Below are 17,036 nucleotides of genomic sequence, written 5' to 3'. Positions count from 1 at the left end.
ATTCCAGGGTGAGAGGATAAGCTCACAAGTCCATTTCCTGTTCTTTCTGATGCAATATATTTTATCAACATCATCAGTAATCTTTAATCAATATATTACTTTAAAACCCTCATATTTCTATATTTAAAATTATATTACTTTTTTCAATTAAAAAAATTCAAGGTGTGATTTAGTACCTCACAACATATTGAAGGACTAGTAAGTAATGTCCCCTTGATTTAAAATTGGAAAAAACTCTAAAAAATAAGGTATTAATATTTAATCTTAGAATATTTATATCATCTCTTCCAATAGTCAATAATAATCGCCAGTGAATACAGTGATCTTCAAAAACCATCTGTTTAAATTAAACACGTGAGGGGGGCTTACTTTCATCAAAAAGAATAAGAGTAAAAATGTTTCAGCCTAAGTATAGTTTTCACATCTGGACATTAATAATAGCCTTTTTCTTTAACCATGGTGTGTTCTTTTTGTAACCTAGTTTAATTTAGTGTCTCAGCACACACTGAGTGAAAACATTACCATCTTTTCACAGAGCTGCTTACGTTTGACCCATTTCCATAATATCATAGTCCTTACTCTTAAAGGACAGAAAGGTAAAGCAACCCCTTAAAAAAACCTTTTTTTTTTGGTTTTAACACTAGTAAAAAAAATCCAATATCTAACCAAAAGGAAGTCACAACAAGCATTCTATAATATAAACAGACAGTATCCACATAGTTTATTTCTCACAGTTCTCCTGACAAATGAACATTATTCAAGAACATACTGTATACACAGATAAGAAGAAACATACAAAATGTTTTAAATGATGCACAACAAAATCCAGCAGTATAAAAGAATGCATGTGAACTCTTGCTCACTGCGCAGACTAAATTTAATCACTTGTTTAAATAGTAATAAAAATACAATCTTTTATGGATCTTGTGCAGACTACAAAAGAGGGAAATTATTACCATATATATGATTTTTATATTAGGCAGTTTTCTTTGATGAGTTGCACTGACAACTCCAAATACAGAGGCAGAAGGCTGTGTATTTTAAAGGAATTAATGTTGTGAATTAGAGACTTTACACAGTTACTACCACTGGCACTTTTCACCATAGTTTGTACACATCACATGATCATCTTATATAACATTACATTTAAAAAATATATCTGAGTGACAATTTTATAACATTCACACACCATGAGCTGGTTAAGGAAGCAATGCCACAGCTGCCTCCTGTAGTGCTTTGCTGTTGGTAATAAGGACAGTTCATTGTGGTTAAAAGAAATTAGACATCAATATGGTTAAGCAGCTCCGATTTACTAAAGGCCATCAGTGGCCACCACTGGGACAGTGAGTTCTTTTAAAGTGTATATCCTAGAAGCAAATACCATCATTGGTTAAAACTTTGTCTAAGAAGTCAGCTTCTGTGCCGAAAACTATTTTCACAAAACTGAAAGCTACTAAACTGTTTTAAGATAAATACTTTGTCTTCTCATTATCCTATTTATGACCGAGTTCTTTGAAACCTTTGGAATTCACTCTCTCTTTAATGTGTGCTCTCGTTTCCATCTCACCCATTTAAGATCACCACCTAAAAGGCTTTAGGGTGGTGGTGAGAAATTCACCAGGGAAACCCTTTGCTCACCAGGAATGTTCAGCGGCTGAACAGTGATCTAGAGCCACAACGGTGCAGAGCTGGACTTGACGAGAACACTCAGGAAGCTGTCATGCTGTGAGTGTCATTTCAGGGAAAGCAGAGAATCTTTCCAAACTGTGCACATAATTCACAATGATACCATTGCTATGTGTTGAAGAGGACTAGTATATGATGTTCTCTTCCATGTCATCTGTTTGCTGGAAAGTAGTTTGGGTCAAGGTAATTATAACTGGTGCCCTGCGACACACAGTAGTCTCTGTCTAAGAATGTCTCTGACCTATAAACAGGTTCTAATTGGTGATCTTCCTTGTGAATATCTGTTTCATGTAGGCTGCAAAGAAAACACACACACACACACAGACACATCATTACATGGCATTGGATGCATTTTTGTCTAGACATGACAAAACTTCCTCACAGCTCTACCTGTTTAAATCCATCAATCTACCACAATCTCTAATGGAAAGTTACTTGAGATGTATAATTAAAGAAAATTTCTTAATTGCCTACAACAACAAAGTTTAATCCACTAAATGTGGTCATTCTCTAAGTAGTTTAGAAATCAAATTCACTAGTGGCTGAGAAGCTCTTTACTTATCCAAATGTGAGACTTATAATGAAGAAAACACTTACCAGTCTGAACAAGAATCACAGAAATCCAAAGACATTTCTGGAGGACAATCCTGGCAGTGCCACCGAACACCCTGGATAGGTTCTATGCCACAGTTATCACACTATAAAAGTTTCAGAGAGATAAAGTATTAAGCTACACTGTTCCAAAACCTTTTTTCCTGCTGGGAAACACACAATGTGCACAAAAATATCCTCTCCTCTCTCCCCATGCACTAGACAACAGTGTAACATGAAAATCATTATAAGTCAGGTACGACTCCTAGCAAACTAGCAGAAATTCCATCCATTCAAGATGGAAGTACAGGTGGGCGAGACGTACATTATAAACTAGGGATGACCTTGAATATGCTTTAATTTACTTTTAAAATTTTTTTTAAGTTTTTTAATTTTAATTCCAGTATAGTTAACATACAATGTTCTATTAGTTTCAGGTATACAATATAGTGATGCAACAGTTCTATACATTACTCAGTGCTCATCATGAGAAGTGTACTCTTTAATTCACTTTTTAAAATTTTAAGTAAATCACCTGCAAATCTGGACATTTGATTATTAATAACTATTTACGTTAAAGGGACCTCAGACCAGTGTACAATGACTGTGATTGAAAACCAATGACTTAATACCATTGTTAAAACTATACAAATATATTACAGAACTACTGATAAAGCTATCATTAGTGAACCCAGGTGAACACAAAATCCTCTCTACACTTTTATCTTATCGAATTAATCTCCAAAATTTGAAGGTCCTAATAACCAATGCCCATCATAAAGAAAAGGCAGATCTAGCTCTTTCCCAGTATGGTGGTATCCTGGTAGCCCTCAGTCTCTCCTGGGCAATTTTGGAAATAAATCTCAGTTCTAGTTTCTTTGCACATCAGGCCAACTAGAGTGGCTGGCAGATTAGTAAACAAGCCACAGCTGGGTCTTCAGCAAAATTTTTAAAGTGGTGAGTTTCCTCTTGAAAGGCCAGAGATAACAATTAGGAAAACTTCTAATGGAGAAGCAGGGCTATGGAAAGACCTAGAGGAAAAAGTATTTAACAGAGTCTGGCTAATGGCCAGAGGTTCAGAGTTATAGTAATTTTAAGTTTCTGTGTATTGGTCCCAGCACGTATCAGTATGTTTATGTATACCACTGCCAGCAACTCTATAGTTCCTGGTCTGATTTTACTTCCTCCAATCTCACCAAATACAGTCAATTCTAAAGCCCAAAGTGTTCTCAAACTTGTCAAATCTCTCTCAATTTCCACAGCCACCAATCAAGTCGGGGACATTCTCATCCTTTGTCTAAATTACCAAGAGTCTCTAACCAGTCTCTCTGCCTCCAGCCTTGCCTTCTTTTTATCCATTCTCCATACTAAGTCCAGAATGATCTTCTTCTCCGTCAATTAATTTTTTTCAATTACATAAATAACATACATGAATACATTACCGTTTACAGAATTTAACAATATAGTAGTCAGATATTATCCACTCTAACCCCCTGCCTTCCCAAAGATTATCAATACTAATAGTATATAATAGGAATGATTTTTCTGAAGTGTAAATTTCATATTACTCTCTGCTTAAACTCCTTCAATGGTTCCCCAACCCTTTAAGGAAAGTTTAAACTCCTCAGCAAATTTCCAAAGCACCTCAATAACCTCACTACTGTCTAGTATGTTCTCTAGTCATAGCCAGCTATTTCACTAATTTAACTAAATTCCTTATGAGATGAAAACAGAGTAAGGACAGAAACCGAGTCAATCCTGTTTACTACTGAATCCTTAGCACTTACGCAATATGCCTGGAACATAATGGGCATTTCAAAATTTGGTGGAATGAAGGGATATACTTCTACTAGCCTGGAAGGGGAAGAGAAATTTCTCATCTAAGAACAACAGCAACAAAAAGAGAAATAACTCCAATGGATGAAAGCATAAAGAAAATGTCACACACACACACACACACACACAGAGGAATATTATTCAGCCATAAAACAGAAAGAAATCCTGCCATTTATGGCTTCTCACTTCTACTACGTGAGAAGTAGAGGACTTTATGCTAGGTAAGATAGAAATCCTGCCATTTATGACAATGTGAGAAGTAGAGGACTTTATGCTGGGTAAAATAAGCCACAGAAAGGAACAAGTGCTATATGATCTCACTTATATATGAAAACAAAAAACTCAAACTCATAGAAGCAGCAAAGTAGAACGGTGGGTGACAGGGGCTGGGAGAAATGGGGGCATGTTAGTCAAATGATACAAATTTTCAATTATAAGATAAGTTCTGGAGATCTAATGTACAGCATGGGATTAATAATACAGTACGGTATACTTAGAATTTGCTGAGAGAGTACATCTTAAGTGTTGTCTCCACACACATACAAAAAAGGTAATCATGTGAGGTGTTGTTTTTGTACCTTCAAATTGTATACACCTTAAATATATACAATTTTTGTCAGTTTATCTCAGGAAAGGTGGGAGTAAGAAAGAAAGAAATAGGTAGACAAAAACATTTCATATTTTACTTCAAAATATGGATGTCTGTATGTTTGTCTTCTTTCCATTGAATCATAAACCTATTAACATCAGTACCTGTAGCACACTACAGTTAAATGAACAAGACTAGAGCTAAACTTACCTTTATCTGTGTGCTGGGAAGTCTGGAATTTAAAGCTCCAGAACCTACCTTAAATATCTCTTATCACCCTTTCAAAAATTGAATAAACAGTAGAATTTACCTTGAAGCCCACATGTTGTACAAATCCACTTTCAGCTTGCATTTGCTGGAGTTTCTGCTTCTTTAACTTTTTAAACTGTAATAGCTCCTTATATTCAGGTAAATTCCTATACATGATAGGAATACTTTCTTCATCCTAGTAAAGAATAAAAGAGAAAACAAAAATGTTTGATAATTAAAATGAACTAAGTATAAGAAATACTGACACAGGAGCACCTGGGTGGCTCAGTCAGTTGAGTGTCTGTCTTCAGCTCAGGTCATGATCCCAGGGTCCTGGGATCAAGCCCAGCATCGGGCTCCCTGCTCAGCAGGGAAGCCTGCTTCTCCCTCTCTCTCTGCCACTTCCCCTGCTTATGCTCTCTCTCCCTCTCTCTCAAATAAAATCTTAAAAAAAAGAAAAAAAAATACTGACACAGATTATTTTTCTATTAACAAAATATTTTTCACTTTTAAGATATATCACCTTATAGGGCTCATAGAAAATGAGTGGTGCTTTTAGCAGTATTTTAGACTTAATACTTCTGGAGGGCTGCTGCTGCTTTTTTTTTTTTTTTTTTTTTTAAGATTTATTTATTTATCTGAGGGGGTGGAGGGGCACAGGGAGAAGGAAGAGTCCCAAGCAGACTCCACCCTCAGCACGGAGCCCAACGTGGGGCTTGCTCTCACAAGCCTGAGATCACAACCTGAGCCAAAACCAAGAGTCGGCCTCTTAACTGGCCACACCACCCAGGCACCCTGGAGGGCTTCTTAATGCAATAGTAATACTGAGTTGTAGCAGGCCGCCTAACAAAGTACCAGGGAATGATTCCCACCTCTGTTATACATAAATGCAGACTTAACTCCATCCCAACACATTAATGGCTACTGGAGATACTCCTTATAATTAACTTCTACCTGATCTGCAGGAAGATCCTCTTCTCTAAAAGACTTTCACGCTTCCTCAAGTAAATATAACATTTTCTTTACAATGAGCAAACCAATCTCTGCTCCGTAGTGCCGATGACCAAGGCAGTACATTCCTGACTTACCCAAGGGGATAAACTAAATTACAAAGATGATTATTTAGAATAGAGCATTTAAAAAAATGAATACTAAAAACTACATAAATATAGGAGGTTGAAGTTGATAGGTGAACCACTAAATGCTTTCGACTTATTCTCCCAATTTATTTGTGCTCTGCTATCAATGATCGATTTCTTTCCTTTGCTACCTCATGACTGATCCCATGGTCACTAATTTCCACAATGCTTCTATAAGCATCTCCAATTCACTGACCCCATCCATATTCTACCAATTCTGGTCCAGACAACTCCTGTCTCTCCCATTCCTCCGGCTCATGTTAGGTATTATTAACTACAAATTTCTTTTATGTCAAAGAAACTGGTGTTTATAGAAATTATAACATTTACCCAAGGTCACATACTTAATTAGTTGCAAAGTCAGGTGATTTGAGCCCAGATTTTTCTGAATATTTAACTAACACCTTATACACACAGCAGCCTAAGGCCTAAATCTAAGAGTTAGTCTTAATTTTTCATTCTTTTATCTAACCCAACAAAATCTATCACCACTTAATACTTTCTAAAATCTTTCAGGGGCGCCTGGGTGGCTCAGTCAGTTAGCATGTGCCTTTGGCTCAGGTCATGATCCTGGGGTCCTGAGATTGAGCCCCACAGTGGGCTCCCTGCTCCATGGGGGACCTGCTTCTCCCTCTCCCTCTGCCTGACGCTCCCCTTGCTTATTCTGTCAAATAAATAAAAAAATTCTTTATTTTTTTTAAAGATAAATTAAAAAAATAAAGAGACAGCGAGAGAGGGAACACAAGCAGGGGGAGTGGGAGAGGAAGAAGCAGGCTCCCAGCAGAGCAGGGAGCCCAATGCAAGGCTCAATCCCAGGACCCTGGGATCACGCCCTGAGCTGAAGGCAGATGCTTAACGACTGAGCCACCCAGGTGCCCCTAAATAAAATCTTTAAAAAAAATAAAATAAAATCTTTCAAATTGCTCCTCTAGAGTATCCACTCCTTCCTCAAGCCCCACCATGGCTTAAAATCTCCCAAATGGCTTTCTGACTGTCTACAGAAACAAGTCCAAAGTCCTCAGATAACGAAAGATTCTTTACAATCTCACACTTCACCTACCTTATCTCACACTATGTCACCCATTTCAAATTTTTGTTAATTAAAGATGTTAAATTATAGCTACTGCCTTCCTATGTCAGCACTGAGAATGACAACATAAATAATGTAATAAATATGTAACACTACTGAATATCATGTGGCCTAACTAAATAACAGGGTAAGAAATTTTATAATGAAATTTATTAAATTCAGATATATTTTAAGCAGATACAGAGTAAAAACTCTGCCAAAATTTTTAATTTGCATTTTAGGTCTAAGGATACTTTTAAATTTGGTCAATAAGACTAAGAAAAGTTAAATCACCTCACCACCAGCAAGATGGCCACTATCAAAAACAAAAACAAAAAACCCAGAAAATAACAAGTGTTGGCAAGGATGTAGAGAAACTGAAACCCTTGTGCACTGTTGGTGAGTAAGTAAAATGTTCTGGCCACTACAGAAAACAGTTATGTCGGTTCCTCAAAAATTAAATGTAGAATTAACATGGATCCAGCAATTCCACTTCTGGATATATACCCGAAAGATCTGAATGCAGGGATTCAAACAGATACTTGTACACCTATGTTCATGGCAGCATTATTCTCTATAGCCAAAAGGTGAAAGCAAATTGTGTCCACTGACAGATTAACCGATAACCAAAACATGGTATATACATACCACGAAATATTATTCAGCTTTAAAAAGAAAGGAAATAGTGATATATGTTACAAGATGGATGAATCTTCAATATACTATGTTAAGTGATATAAGCCAGTCAAGAAAGGATAAAACCTGCATGATTCCACTTGTATGAGGTACCCAGAGCAGCCAAATTCATAGAAACAAAGTAGAATGTTAGCTGCCAGGGGCTGGAAGGAGGAGGCAATGGGGAGATGCTATTAAATGGCTCTGAGTTTTATTTTTCCAGGAATTAAAGAGTTCTGGGGATTGGTTGCACAAAAATGAGAATGTACTTAACACTACTGAACTATACACTTAAAACTAGTTAAGATGGTAAATTTAAGATTATATGTATTTATCACAATTAAAAATTTTTTTAAATACCCATAAACAGAGTTCCTTGTTATAATCATTTTTCAAGTTTACCTAAAGGGAAAATACTATGACTAATTTCAAATGAGGCTAAAATGGTGTACAGATTTTAAAACTGTATGGAAGTATATACCTGTAATCATATTCTCTCTCTAAATATTGCTTTTCTGAAGAGAAGCTGAAATATGTGAATTCTACAACTAGAGGCTTCATAAATACACATCTGAATAGCTATTTCAAAATAATCAGAATGATTTAAACTGGTACTCATTTAAAAATAAATAAATTAAATCAACCAAACAAAAGTTACATCAAATTCAATCTACTACATATATTAATCTACTCCTCACCTGGCTAAATTTTGTTCATCCTTTAATGCCAACTTGACTACCACTTCTTTAGAGTTCTTCCACTTAAACTCCAAATCTAAATAAAGTACTGCTGCTGCTTCTTTATTTTCAGGTAGGCTCCATGCCCAGCGTGGAGCCCAACGTGGGACTTGAACTCACAACCCTGGGATTAAGACCTAAGTTTAAGATCAAGAGTCAGATGCTTAACCAACTGCACCACCCAGGTGCCCCTCAAACATTTTAAAATTAAGAAAATAAAGGCAACAATCAAGCAGTTATATTGCCTTTTTCATATGCACCTTCAGGTAATCAAATAGTTGGTGAAGAGGCAGTTACTTCACAGAATATTCTATCAAACAAATAATGAAGAAATGAAAGAATATCACTATCGTGTAACATCGAATGAATTAAAGAGTCCAGGCAATGATCAAGGGCTACTATATAAAGAAAAAAAAAAAAAGACTGATGAAAGTACACATGAAGTAGTCCTACTCACCCTAACAAACAAATCTGGGTGGTGCAGTCTGTTAAGAGTCTGACTCTTGGGGCACATGGGTGCCTCAACATCTGCCTTCGGCTCAGGTCATGATCTCAGGGTCCTGGGATAGAGCCCCGCACTGAGCTCCCTGCTCAGCAGAGAGTCTGCTTCTCCCTCTTCCTCTGCCCTTCCCCTGGCTTGTGCTCACTCTCTCAAATAAATAAATACATACAAACATACATACATACATACATAAATAAATAAAGTCTGACTCTTGGTCTCAGCTCAGGTCGTGATCTCAGGGTCGCGAGATCGAGCCCTGTGTCAGGTTCCAAGCTCAGCATGGAGTCTGCTTAAAACTCTCTCTCTCTCCCACTCTGCTCCTACACCCTGTGCTCGCTCGCTCACTGTCTCAAATAAATCAATCAAAAAAAAAAAAAAAAAAGAAAAACCCAAAAAACAAATCTAAATCTGGTCAATTGTCTAGACCTACTTTCAGTTTACAGAAAATTCAGGGAGCAGAAAAACAATTTCTAAGTGACACTACTTATCTAGACCTACTATCAACTTACAGAAAATTCAGGGAACACAAAGAATAACTGACACCAAGCAGAAGCAAACAAAATACAAAACAGTGGTTAAATTCTAATGACCTAGTTTTTCAACAAAAAAGTTCTAAGAGGATAAAAGTGGGGTGGGAAGGGAAGGAGGAAAGGAGGAAATCTATTGCAATTTATGACTGGGGAAATGTGAACTGAGCGCATGTTTGATCATATAAAGAATTACCTTTTTATAAACATGATAATAATATTCTGTTATGTCTGGGACTTGCTTCAAAATAACCCAGGATGGATATGAGGTGGGTAAGAAGTGGAGATGAAAATAAGATTGCAACAAGCTGGTAACTATTGAAGTTGTGTGATAGGTGCATGGGGGTTCATTCTATTACTCTATTTTTGCATATGTTTAAAAAATTTATTATTATATATATAATTTATTACACTATTCTATTTTTGCATATCTTTTTAAGTTTCCTCTCATTTACATGTTATATATAAATATATAATACTATAATGATATATTTTATTAATACATAACAATTTAACAATGTATTGTTTTTGTTTTTAACAATATATTGTTCTTTAAAAAGCCCATAAATCTGACTGGTAATTAAAAGAAACCAACATTCTCTGAAGAGTAGGAATACTTTAAAAATTCTAGTGCTCTCATTCTGTACCGATCAGTATAACACATAGACAAATATATATTTTTATATAAACAGGTAACTTACTGATGCCTCTTCAATAGCAGTGTTCATGTGGCTATGAAAACAGGATCGGTCATCATCTTCATCCATATATACTGGTGGTTCGTGGGAAGTCATGAAAGTGGAAGGTTTAAACAGATGCTTATTAAGGGGGTGCTGTCGTCTGCTTGTTGAAGACTAAGTGAGAAAACAAATTTTTAATTGAGAAATTGGAAAATCATTAAAAGAATCAAAGACACTCAAATATAACTACCACTTCCCTCCAAGTCTATCTACTAAAAGGATTTCAGCTCTATCCTTCAGCATAGTCTTATGTGGGGTTTTTTTCTATATTACCTGGAATTTTAAAGCACAACTAGATAAAAGAAAAATGTAGGGGGACTATCCCAACAACAGTGCAATGGATCACATGCTATCTAGCTTGTATTTGGATCCCCAGCATTGATCACACTCTTGATATTCAAATGCTGAACACTCCTCTTAGAGTCATCTTATAAATCAGGCAGGATGACATAGCCTAAGACAGATATAAACAATCAAGTAAAAAAAACCTTCCGCAACATGATGAATGTCTAAAAATATTATCTAACACTGACTGTTTACTGTATGTCAATGTCATTTAATCCTTACAATTCCTATGAAATAGTTACTATCACCTCTAATTTAAAGATGGAGGTTAAGTTTCTTGTTCAGGGTGCTGCAGCCAGACAGTGGTAGAACCAAGATTACAAACTAAGCCTGTGTGGGATCAAAGCCCTCACTCTCAAACCACTGCAAAGACTGCCTCTCTTCATAGACAGTAGAGCCACAAAGAACAATCTCAGCTACAGGCAGAACCATCACTTCATCTGTTTCAAGATTTAAACTCTAACCATGGCAAAAAATCACTGTGTCAGTGGCTGGGCTAGATCGCTGTAGTCAAAACGCTAACTTAAAATTCGGTGTACCCAAAAGAAGGAACACATTTAGGTTTCTTTAGTATTCCTTTGTTATCATTACTAGTCTTAGATGTGAAAATATAAGGTGCCCAACGCATCTAAAGTTAACTTGGAATTAACCATGAAAATTAGAGCTGTTAAATTAAATATCAACGTTCCAACATTCCAAAGTTATAGGATAAACTCTATATATTTGATATAAGTAATGCTATATTTGGAGGGGGGATCCAAAATATTTAAATCAAATGACAAATTAAAACAAGCTTCCAAAGCTTGGTAAAAAGACAAAACACAAAACTTGTAAAACATGGAGCTGTACAGGTAATATTCTTAATGTAAAATCACGTAAAACAATAAGGAAGCTTCAATAAGGAAGGGTAACAACATTAGATATGCTCTTAGCTTCTTATGTGAAGGGTGGCAGTGGTGGTGGAGAGGAAATATCAGGATCATTTACTAAGGAAATGAAAGAGGCCAATTGTGTGCCTTAGTCTATATAATTAAAGCAAAAAATTGGCTACCATTTGATGCAGTGACCTATGTAGGAAAAGGGTAACACCTTTTTCATTGTAAAGAGTGTCAGAGAATAGCGGAAAAGGCCTGGGATCAGAATCAGAGGTCAATGGTTCTCAGACTAATTAGCTATGACTAGACACCTGACTCCATTTACCTTAAGGCCTAGTTTTTGTTTTTGTTTTTAAGGCTGTATTTTTAAGTAATCTCTATACCTAACAGGGGGCTCAAACTCACAACCCTGTGATCAAGTCACATGCTCTATCTACTGAACCAGCCAGGTCCCCCAACGCCTAGTTTTCTCATCTATAAAAACGCTGTAGGGGTGCCTGGGTGGCTTAGTTAGTTAAAAGTGTCTGACTCTTGCTTTCAGCTCAAGACATGAACTCAGGATCGTGGGATCGACCCCCGTGTCAGCTCCATGCTGGGCATGGAACCTGCTTGGGATCCTCTCCCTTCCTCCCTCTCTGCCCCAACCCCCCCCCCCCCCATTCTTCCTCTCTTCCCTTCTCTAAAAAAAAAAAAAAAAAAAAAAAGTCTTTATAACAGTACCTGACATAGAACATTCAATAATAAGAATAAAAGCTAGCTATTAATATTATTAGGAGTAAATTAAAAGTGATAACACTACCTATACTTCTAGAATTGTAGTGAGGATTAAGTAATGTATTTTAATAAACATTTCTATTTTTGGATTTATGTAGCGTATCTAAGAACAAATTGATTGTGTTTATTGAAGAGTCAAACACCCTAAAATTTTTAACATCACAAAGGCCTTTCTGATATACAGTCACACTCTACATCTTTCCAGTAGCACCCATTCACATAAACTCACCTATTCTTAAGAAAATAATGAACATAAAGATCATTCAATTTCATGGAGTAGCAACAACAGAATCCTATCCTGTGTCCATGCCGCCCAGTAAACAAAATGATTAGAGTAAGTCAGATTTTAAAAATAAAACAACTTTGTTCTGATAAATGTATACACTTTTACGTAGCAATTCTGACTTTGATAAGTTTAATCTAAGGTCTAAAGTTTACTTTCTCTATTTTCTTTTACCTTTTTGGAGTATATATATAAGTTTGGTGTTCTGCCTGGAACTGGAATGCCAGCTTTAGTTAGTTTTATGAAATATTTCTGCACTCGGCTGGCAACCTAAAGAAATATGACAAACCATTTAACATAATTATAAGACATGCAATACCTGAATAGTTGTTTTTAAATTAAAATATACCTGTGTATCTTAATGAATGCTAACAATTTAAAATTTATCATAAACCTAGAAATAATTTTAAACTGCCAAGAAACACACTTATATTTTAAAGTCTAGACAAAAAATCATTAAAATATAGGAAATGTGCTTGACTCCAAAGCTAAATACATATTTTCAACTAGTGAACACTCATGCTTATACCATTAAAAACATATCTATTAATCTCAATGGTAATATGAAGAAAACTGCTAGATTTTTTTTTTTAGAAAGACAACCAGAGAATACTTCCGAAGTATGTCACAAACCTATTAGCCTAATCTAACTAAAAAAGTACATTACATTCTTATTTTTCAGTAATGATTGAAGCAGGATTATCTCAAGTTGTTTCAGAAATCAACACAAAATATACAATTTTAAAAACAAAACAACCACATATTATAGCATTGTGTAGCTAAAAATGATGTAGCAGATTTGCTGATGTCAGTTGCATTATCCTTCATTAAAAAACTATCAAAAACATGCCAACAATACGAGGCCAAATCCTCAATTACCTGTTTGGCTGTCCTATTGCCCAGTTCATCTGCTATCTTCTGCCAACGTCGAGATTCTACTTCTTCAGGAGGGTATTTCAGGAGTAGTTGTTCAAGCTTTTTCTAAGACAAACCGAAGACCAAATTTAATAAAGTTTAATACTGAGCTTCATTAATAGATACATTTATATAAATGAATAAATACATTCACACTGCCTTTTAAACTATCTCCCTCCCCAACTATGCAGGGTTAGATCACTAGAAATCCTCATAGTAGGAAAAATTTCTAGTAAGGAACTTAAGACTTCACAGGAAAAATGAGGTTAGAGGATAAACCTATGGAAAACCTTTTTAAGATATTCTATTCCTTTAAGTAAAAACATAGCACCCCCCAAATTTAATTAATAATACTTTATACATCTTAATGATTTCCAATGACCATTTTTTCTTGCTAGACTATGTATGGGCTTGCCCCTATAGATTTGACAAAAACATCTAAATTCGTTCAGATTTAGACAAAATACTTAAGAGACTTTCCTTCCTTTGTTGGTCTTCCATTCAAATATTTGATTTTTAAATTCGTACCTAGCCCCTAAATTGTCCCACAGTTCTAAAAATGCAGAATAATCTGAATGCTTGAAATGAATTTCCTAAAGCTTTTCATAAACCGCTGAACTCATTATAGCTCTGGGGTTAATCCTTGTAAGAAACAGAGATGGGTCACAAACCTTAGCCATGAATAATCCTAGCCATACGCCAAACTGCCAACAGAATTCTCTGGCGTGGCTTTGTCAGCTCCCCTCCATAACAAAAACAAGAATTTACTCTCAGGCACTGCTTTACTTGGTCCCAGGTTTTTCTCTCTTCCAAAACTGTATTACAAACACTTTATTCCACCCATTTCACTATCTTTTTCAATCCCCTTCCTATAACCCAGATTCCTTCTTTAAAAATCATCCCCAAACTGGAATTCATATATTCCCCAAATCCAAAATTCTTGAAGTGTGCAAAAAAAAAAAAAAAAGTATACAGAAGTAAGTTTAATATTTTCAGTTCTTAGTTAAGAGGGATCATCTACAACAATATATACTTTAGTCATAATACTGACTATAACCTGCACCTTTTTTCTTTAACCTACACAATTTAGAAATATTACCTGTTCTTCAACAGTCCACAGTTGGTTAAATGTTTCAGGTTTCGTATCATCACAAAGGCGTCCTCTTATCATCTGCATATAAAACAGGGCTTTTGTCAAAAATAACAAAGACTACCATTTGACTTAGCTAAATAAAACACATACTGTGGAAAAAAATTTTTTTAAGATTTTATTTATTTATTTGAGAGAGAAAGAGCACAAGCACAAGCAAGGAGCACAGCAGAGGGAGAGGAAGAAGCAGGTTCCCCACTGAGCAGGGCGCCCCGTGTGGGGCTCAATCCCAGGACCCTGAGATCATGACCTGAGCCAAAGGCAGACGCTTAACCAACAAAGCCACCCAGGCACCCCTATATTGTGGAATTTTTAAATTAATTTCAAAATATTTCAGTAAATTTATTATTTAATGTGTATTTTTTTTATCGTTTACAAAATGTTTTCACATTCCTTTACTTCATTTGGTTTTTATATTCCTAGCAATCCTATAGTATAGATGACAGCAACTTCATTTTAAAGAAAAAGAAATGTTACTTTTCCATTCTGAACCCACATGTCTATTACGGTTCATCTAACTACTAGTGGCAAGGCCAGGACTCAAATCCTGGTTAAATTACACTGCACAGACCTCTTATTTTTAGAGTAAAGATTACATGTCACACACTGTACGGGGCATGTCACAAGTACTACTTGTTTAACCTTCATACAACTCTACAACACAAATAATTTTAATCACATTTCATATAAAAGGAAACTGCAGCTTGGAGGCTTTAATATAAATGACATCTGACATTCTCAGCTAGTAGCGCTGAGATTCCAACCCAGGTTTCTCTTAACTTCAAAGTTCATGTCCCCACTATATTCAGTGAAAGACTGCTTATTTTAAGAATATAAACCAGGAAATGTTAAAATACTTTGCCTATAGTTCAAATTTTCCTGCTCCAAAGCTTTATACTGTTTACCTGAGGACGACTGTTTGAGCCTTCAGGACCATCACTCAAAGGCAACATAGAATATGAAAGGGACTCTCCATCCTTCTTAGGATCTAAAGGACTTTTTGGTCTAGCAGGTAAACCTACTAAAAAGAAGACCATGTATAGGATTATGAAAGCAAGACTGCCAGATATTTCTCTATTTAAATTCTTATCATGTAATTTCTTACCTTTATCGAAAACTAGCTTAACTCTCCTAGTATGTCTTTTACGATTTTTAAATTCTCTTTCAAAGTTCCCAAGGCTATTGGTATATTGGTCCCATACAATCTCAGGCAACTGAACAACTCTCTGTGGATATGGAAGCCCTATATCAGCCTGGGAGAAAAAAAATAAAGTGACAGTCTAAATTTAATTCAAAAAATTATCTACTACAGCCAAATTTTCAGAGGACTCCAAATCCAAATTACCATCAACTAGGCATTTCTGTTCATTGTTTGAATCCAAAAGCCAATAAAGTTAATATCATCCAAACATTAAAGAGTAAAATGATAACAAGTAGAGGAAGAATGAATTTAATAAGACATTAGCACTATTTTTAGAGATAGCTCTAAAGCTGAACTACACAGACATACTACACTTTATCACTAATACACTTTAAACATTAATAACAAAACAAAGGTTTTTATCTTTAAGAACAGCATATGAAATGTGTTTGATCGCAAAAGATGAGACCTGACACACAATTCATTTAAAATATACCCCCATGTTCATGACTTATTCATAAAACAATAATTATTTTCACTATATATAATCCTTATCACATATACAAAAAATTATAACACCTTGAGAATCAAAACTACACATATAATCTACTTGGAATTCAGTTACTTAACCAACCACCTTTAGAGAAGTCATTAAGTTGTCATAATTACTAAAACCAGATCATTATAATCAATATCTTTGATAGGGATTTGGGTTACATAGGTGTATGTTTTTTGTCAGAACTCAGAATGGTACAATTAGAATCTCTGAATTTCACTCTGTGGAAATCTCACCTTAAAAAATTTTTTAAAATAATTTTAGTTAATAATATGCATCCTGAAGTGTTTTGGTGTAAATTGTTCATGTCTGCAACTTTGAAATTTATTCTTCAAATAAGATGGAATGATGAAGGACTGATTCATACATGATAAAGCAAATATAGTAAAATGTTAATTATAGAATCTAACGGTGAATATGTGTGTGTTAACTATACAATACTTCCAATTCTTCTGTGTACTTGACATTTTCCATAGCAAAATGTTGAGAAAAACATCAGGTCAAACCTTGAAACTGACAAGCAAAATCCAATTTGACTGTTTGACACAGAATTCTTTATTTTTATTTTGCTTATGATATATTACAACATTATCACCATCATCATAATAGTACACATTAGTCTAAGTAAGGCTCAACTTTTGCATCATTAGAGTGTCT

At 35.3% G+C, this 17,036-nt stretch overlaps 1 protein-coding gene across 6 annotated transcripts in view; it reads right to left on the bottom strand.

The window, feature by feature from the left end:
• Nucleotides 1–693: 693 nt before the first annotated feature.
• Nucleotides 694–17,036, bottom strand: part of ZZZ3 (zinc finger ZZ-type containing 3) — a 97,305-nt gene continuing 80,962 nt past the window's right edge. For 5 of the 6 annotated variants that reach the window (XM_057310546.1, XM_044383726.3, XM_057310543.1 and 2 more), the window contains 9 exons: nucleotides 15,788–15,935; nucleotides 15,588–15,703; nucleotides 14,632–14,703; nucleotides 13,497–13,598; nucleotides 12,792–12,887; nucleotides 10,302–10,454; nucleotides 5,013–5,147; nucleotides 2,284–2,384; nucleotides 694–1,981 (listed from right to left, as the gene is read on the bottom strand). In XM_057310546.1, the coding sequence (XP_057166529.1) occupies nucleotides 1,837–1,981; nucleotides 2,284–2,384; nucleotides 5,013–5,147; nucleotides 10,302–10,454; nucleotides 12,792–12,887; nucleotides 13,497–13,598; nucleotides 14,632–14,703; nucleotides 15,588–15,703; nucleotides 15,788–15,935 (1,068 nt within the window). In that variant the 3' untranslated portion in view covers nucleotides 694–1,836. The remainder of the gene's footprint in view (nucleotides 1,982–2,283; nucleotides 2,385–5,012; nucleotides 5,148–10,301; nucleotides 10,455–12,791; nucleotides 12,888–13,496; nucleotides 13,599–14,631; nucleotides 14,704–15,587; nucleotides 15,704–15,787; nucleotides 15,936–17,036) is intronic. The other variant, XM_048220422.2, reaches the window with a different exon arrangement.

The sequence above is a fragment of the Ursus arctos genome, unplaced genomic scaffold (genome assembly GCF_023065955.2).
Source record: "Ursus arctos isolate Adak ecotype North America unplaced genomic scaffold, UrsArc2.0 scaffold_12, whole genome shotgun sequence".
Lineage (NCBI taxonomy): Eukaryota > Metazoa > Chordata > Mammalia > Carnivora > Ursidae > Ursus > Ursus arctos.
The sequence above is the reverse complement of the archived record's forward strand: the minus strand, read 5'-3'. Positions and strand labels throughout refer to the sequence as shown.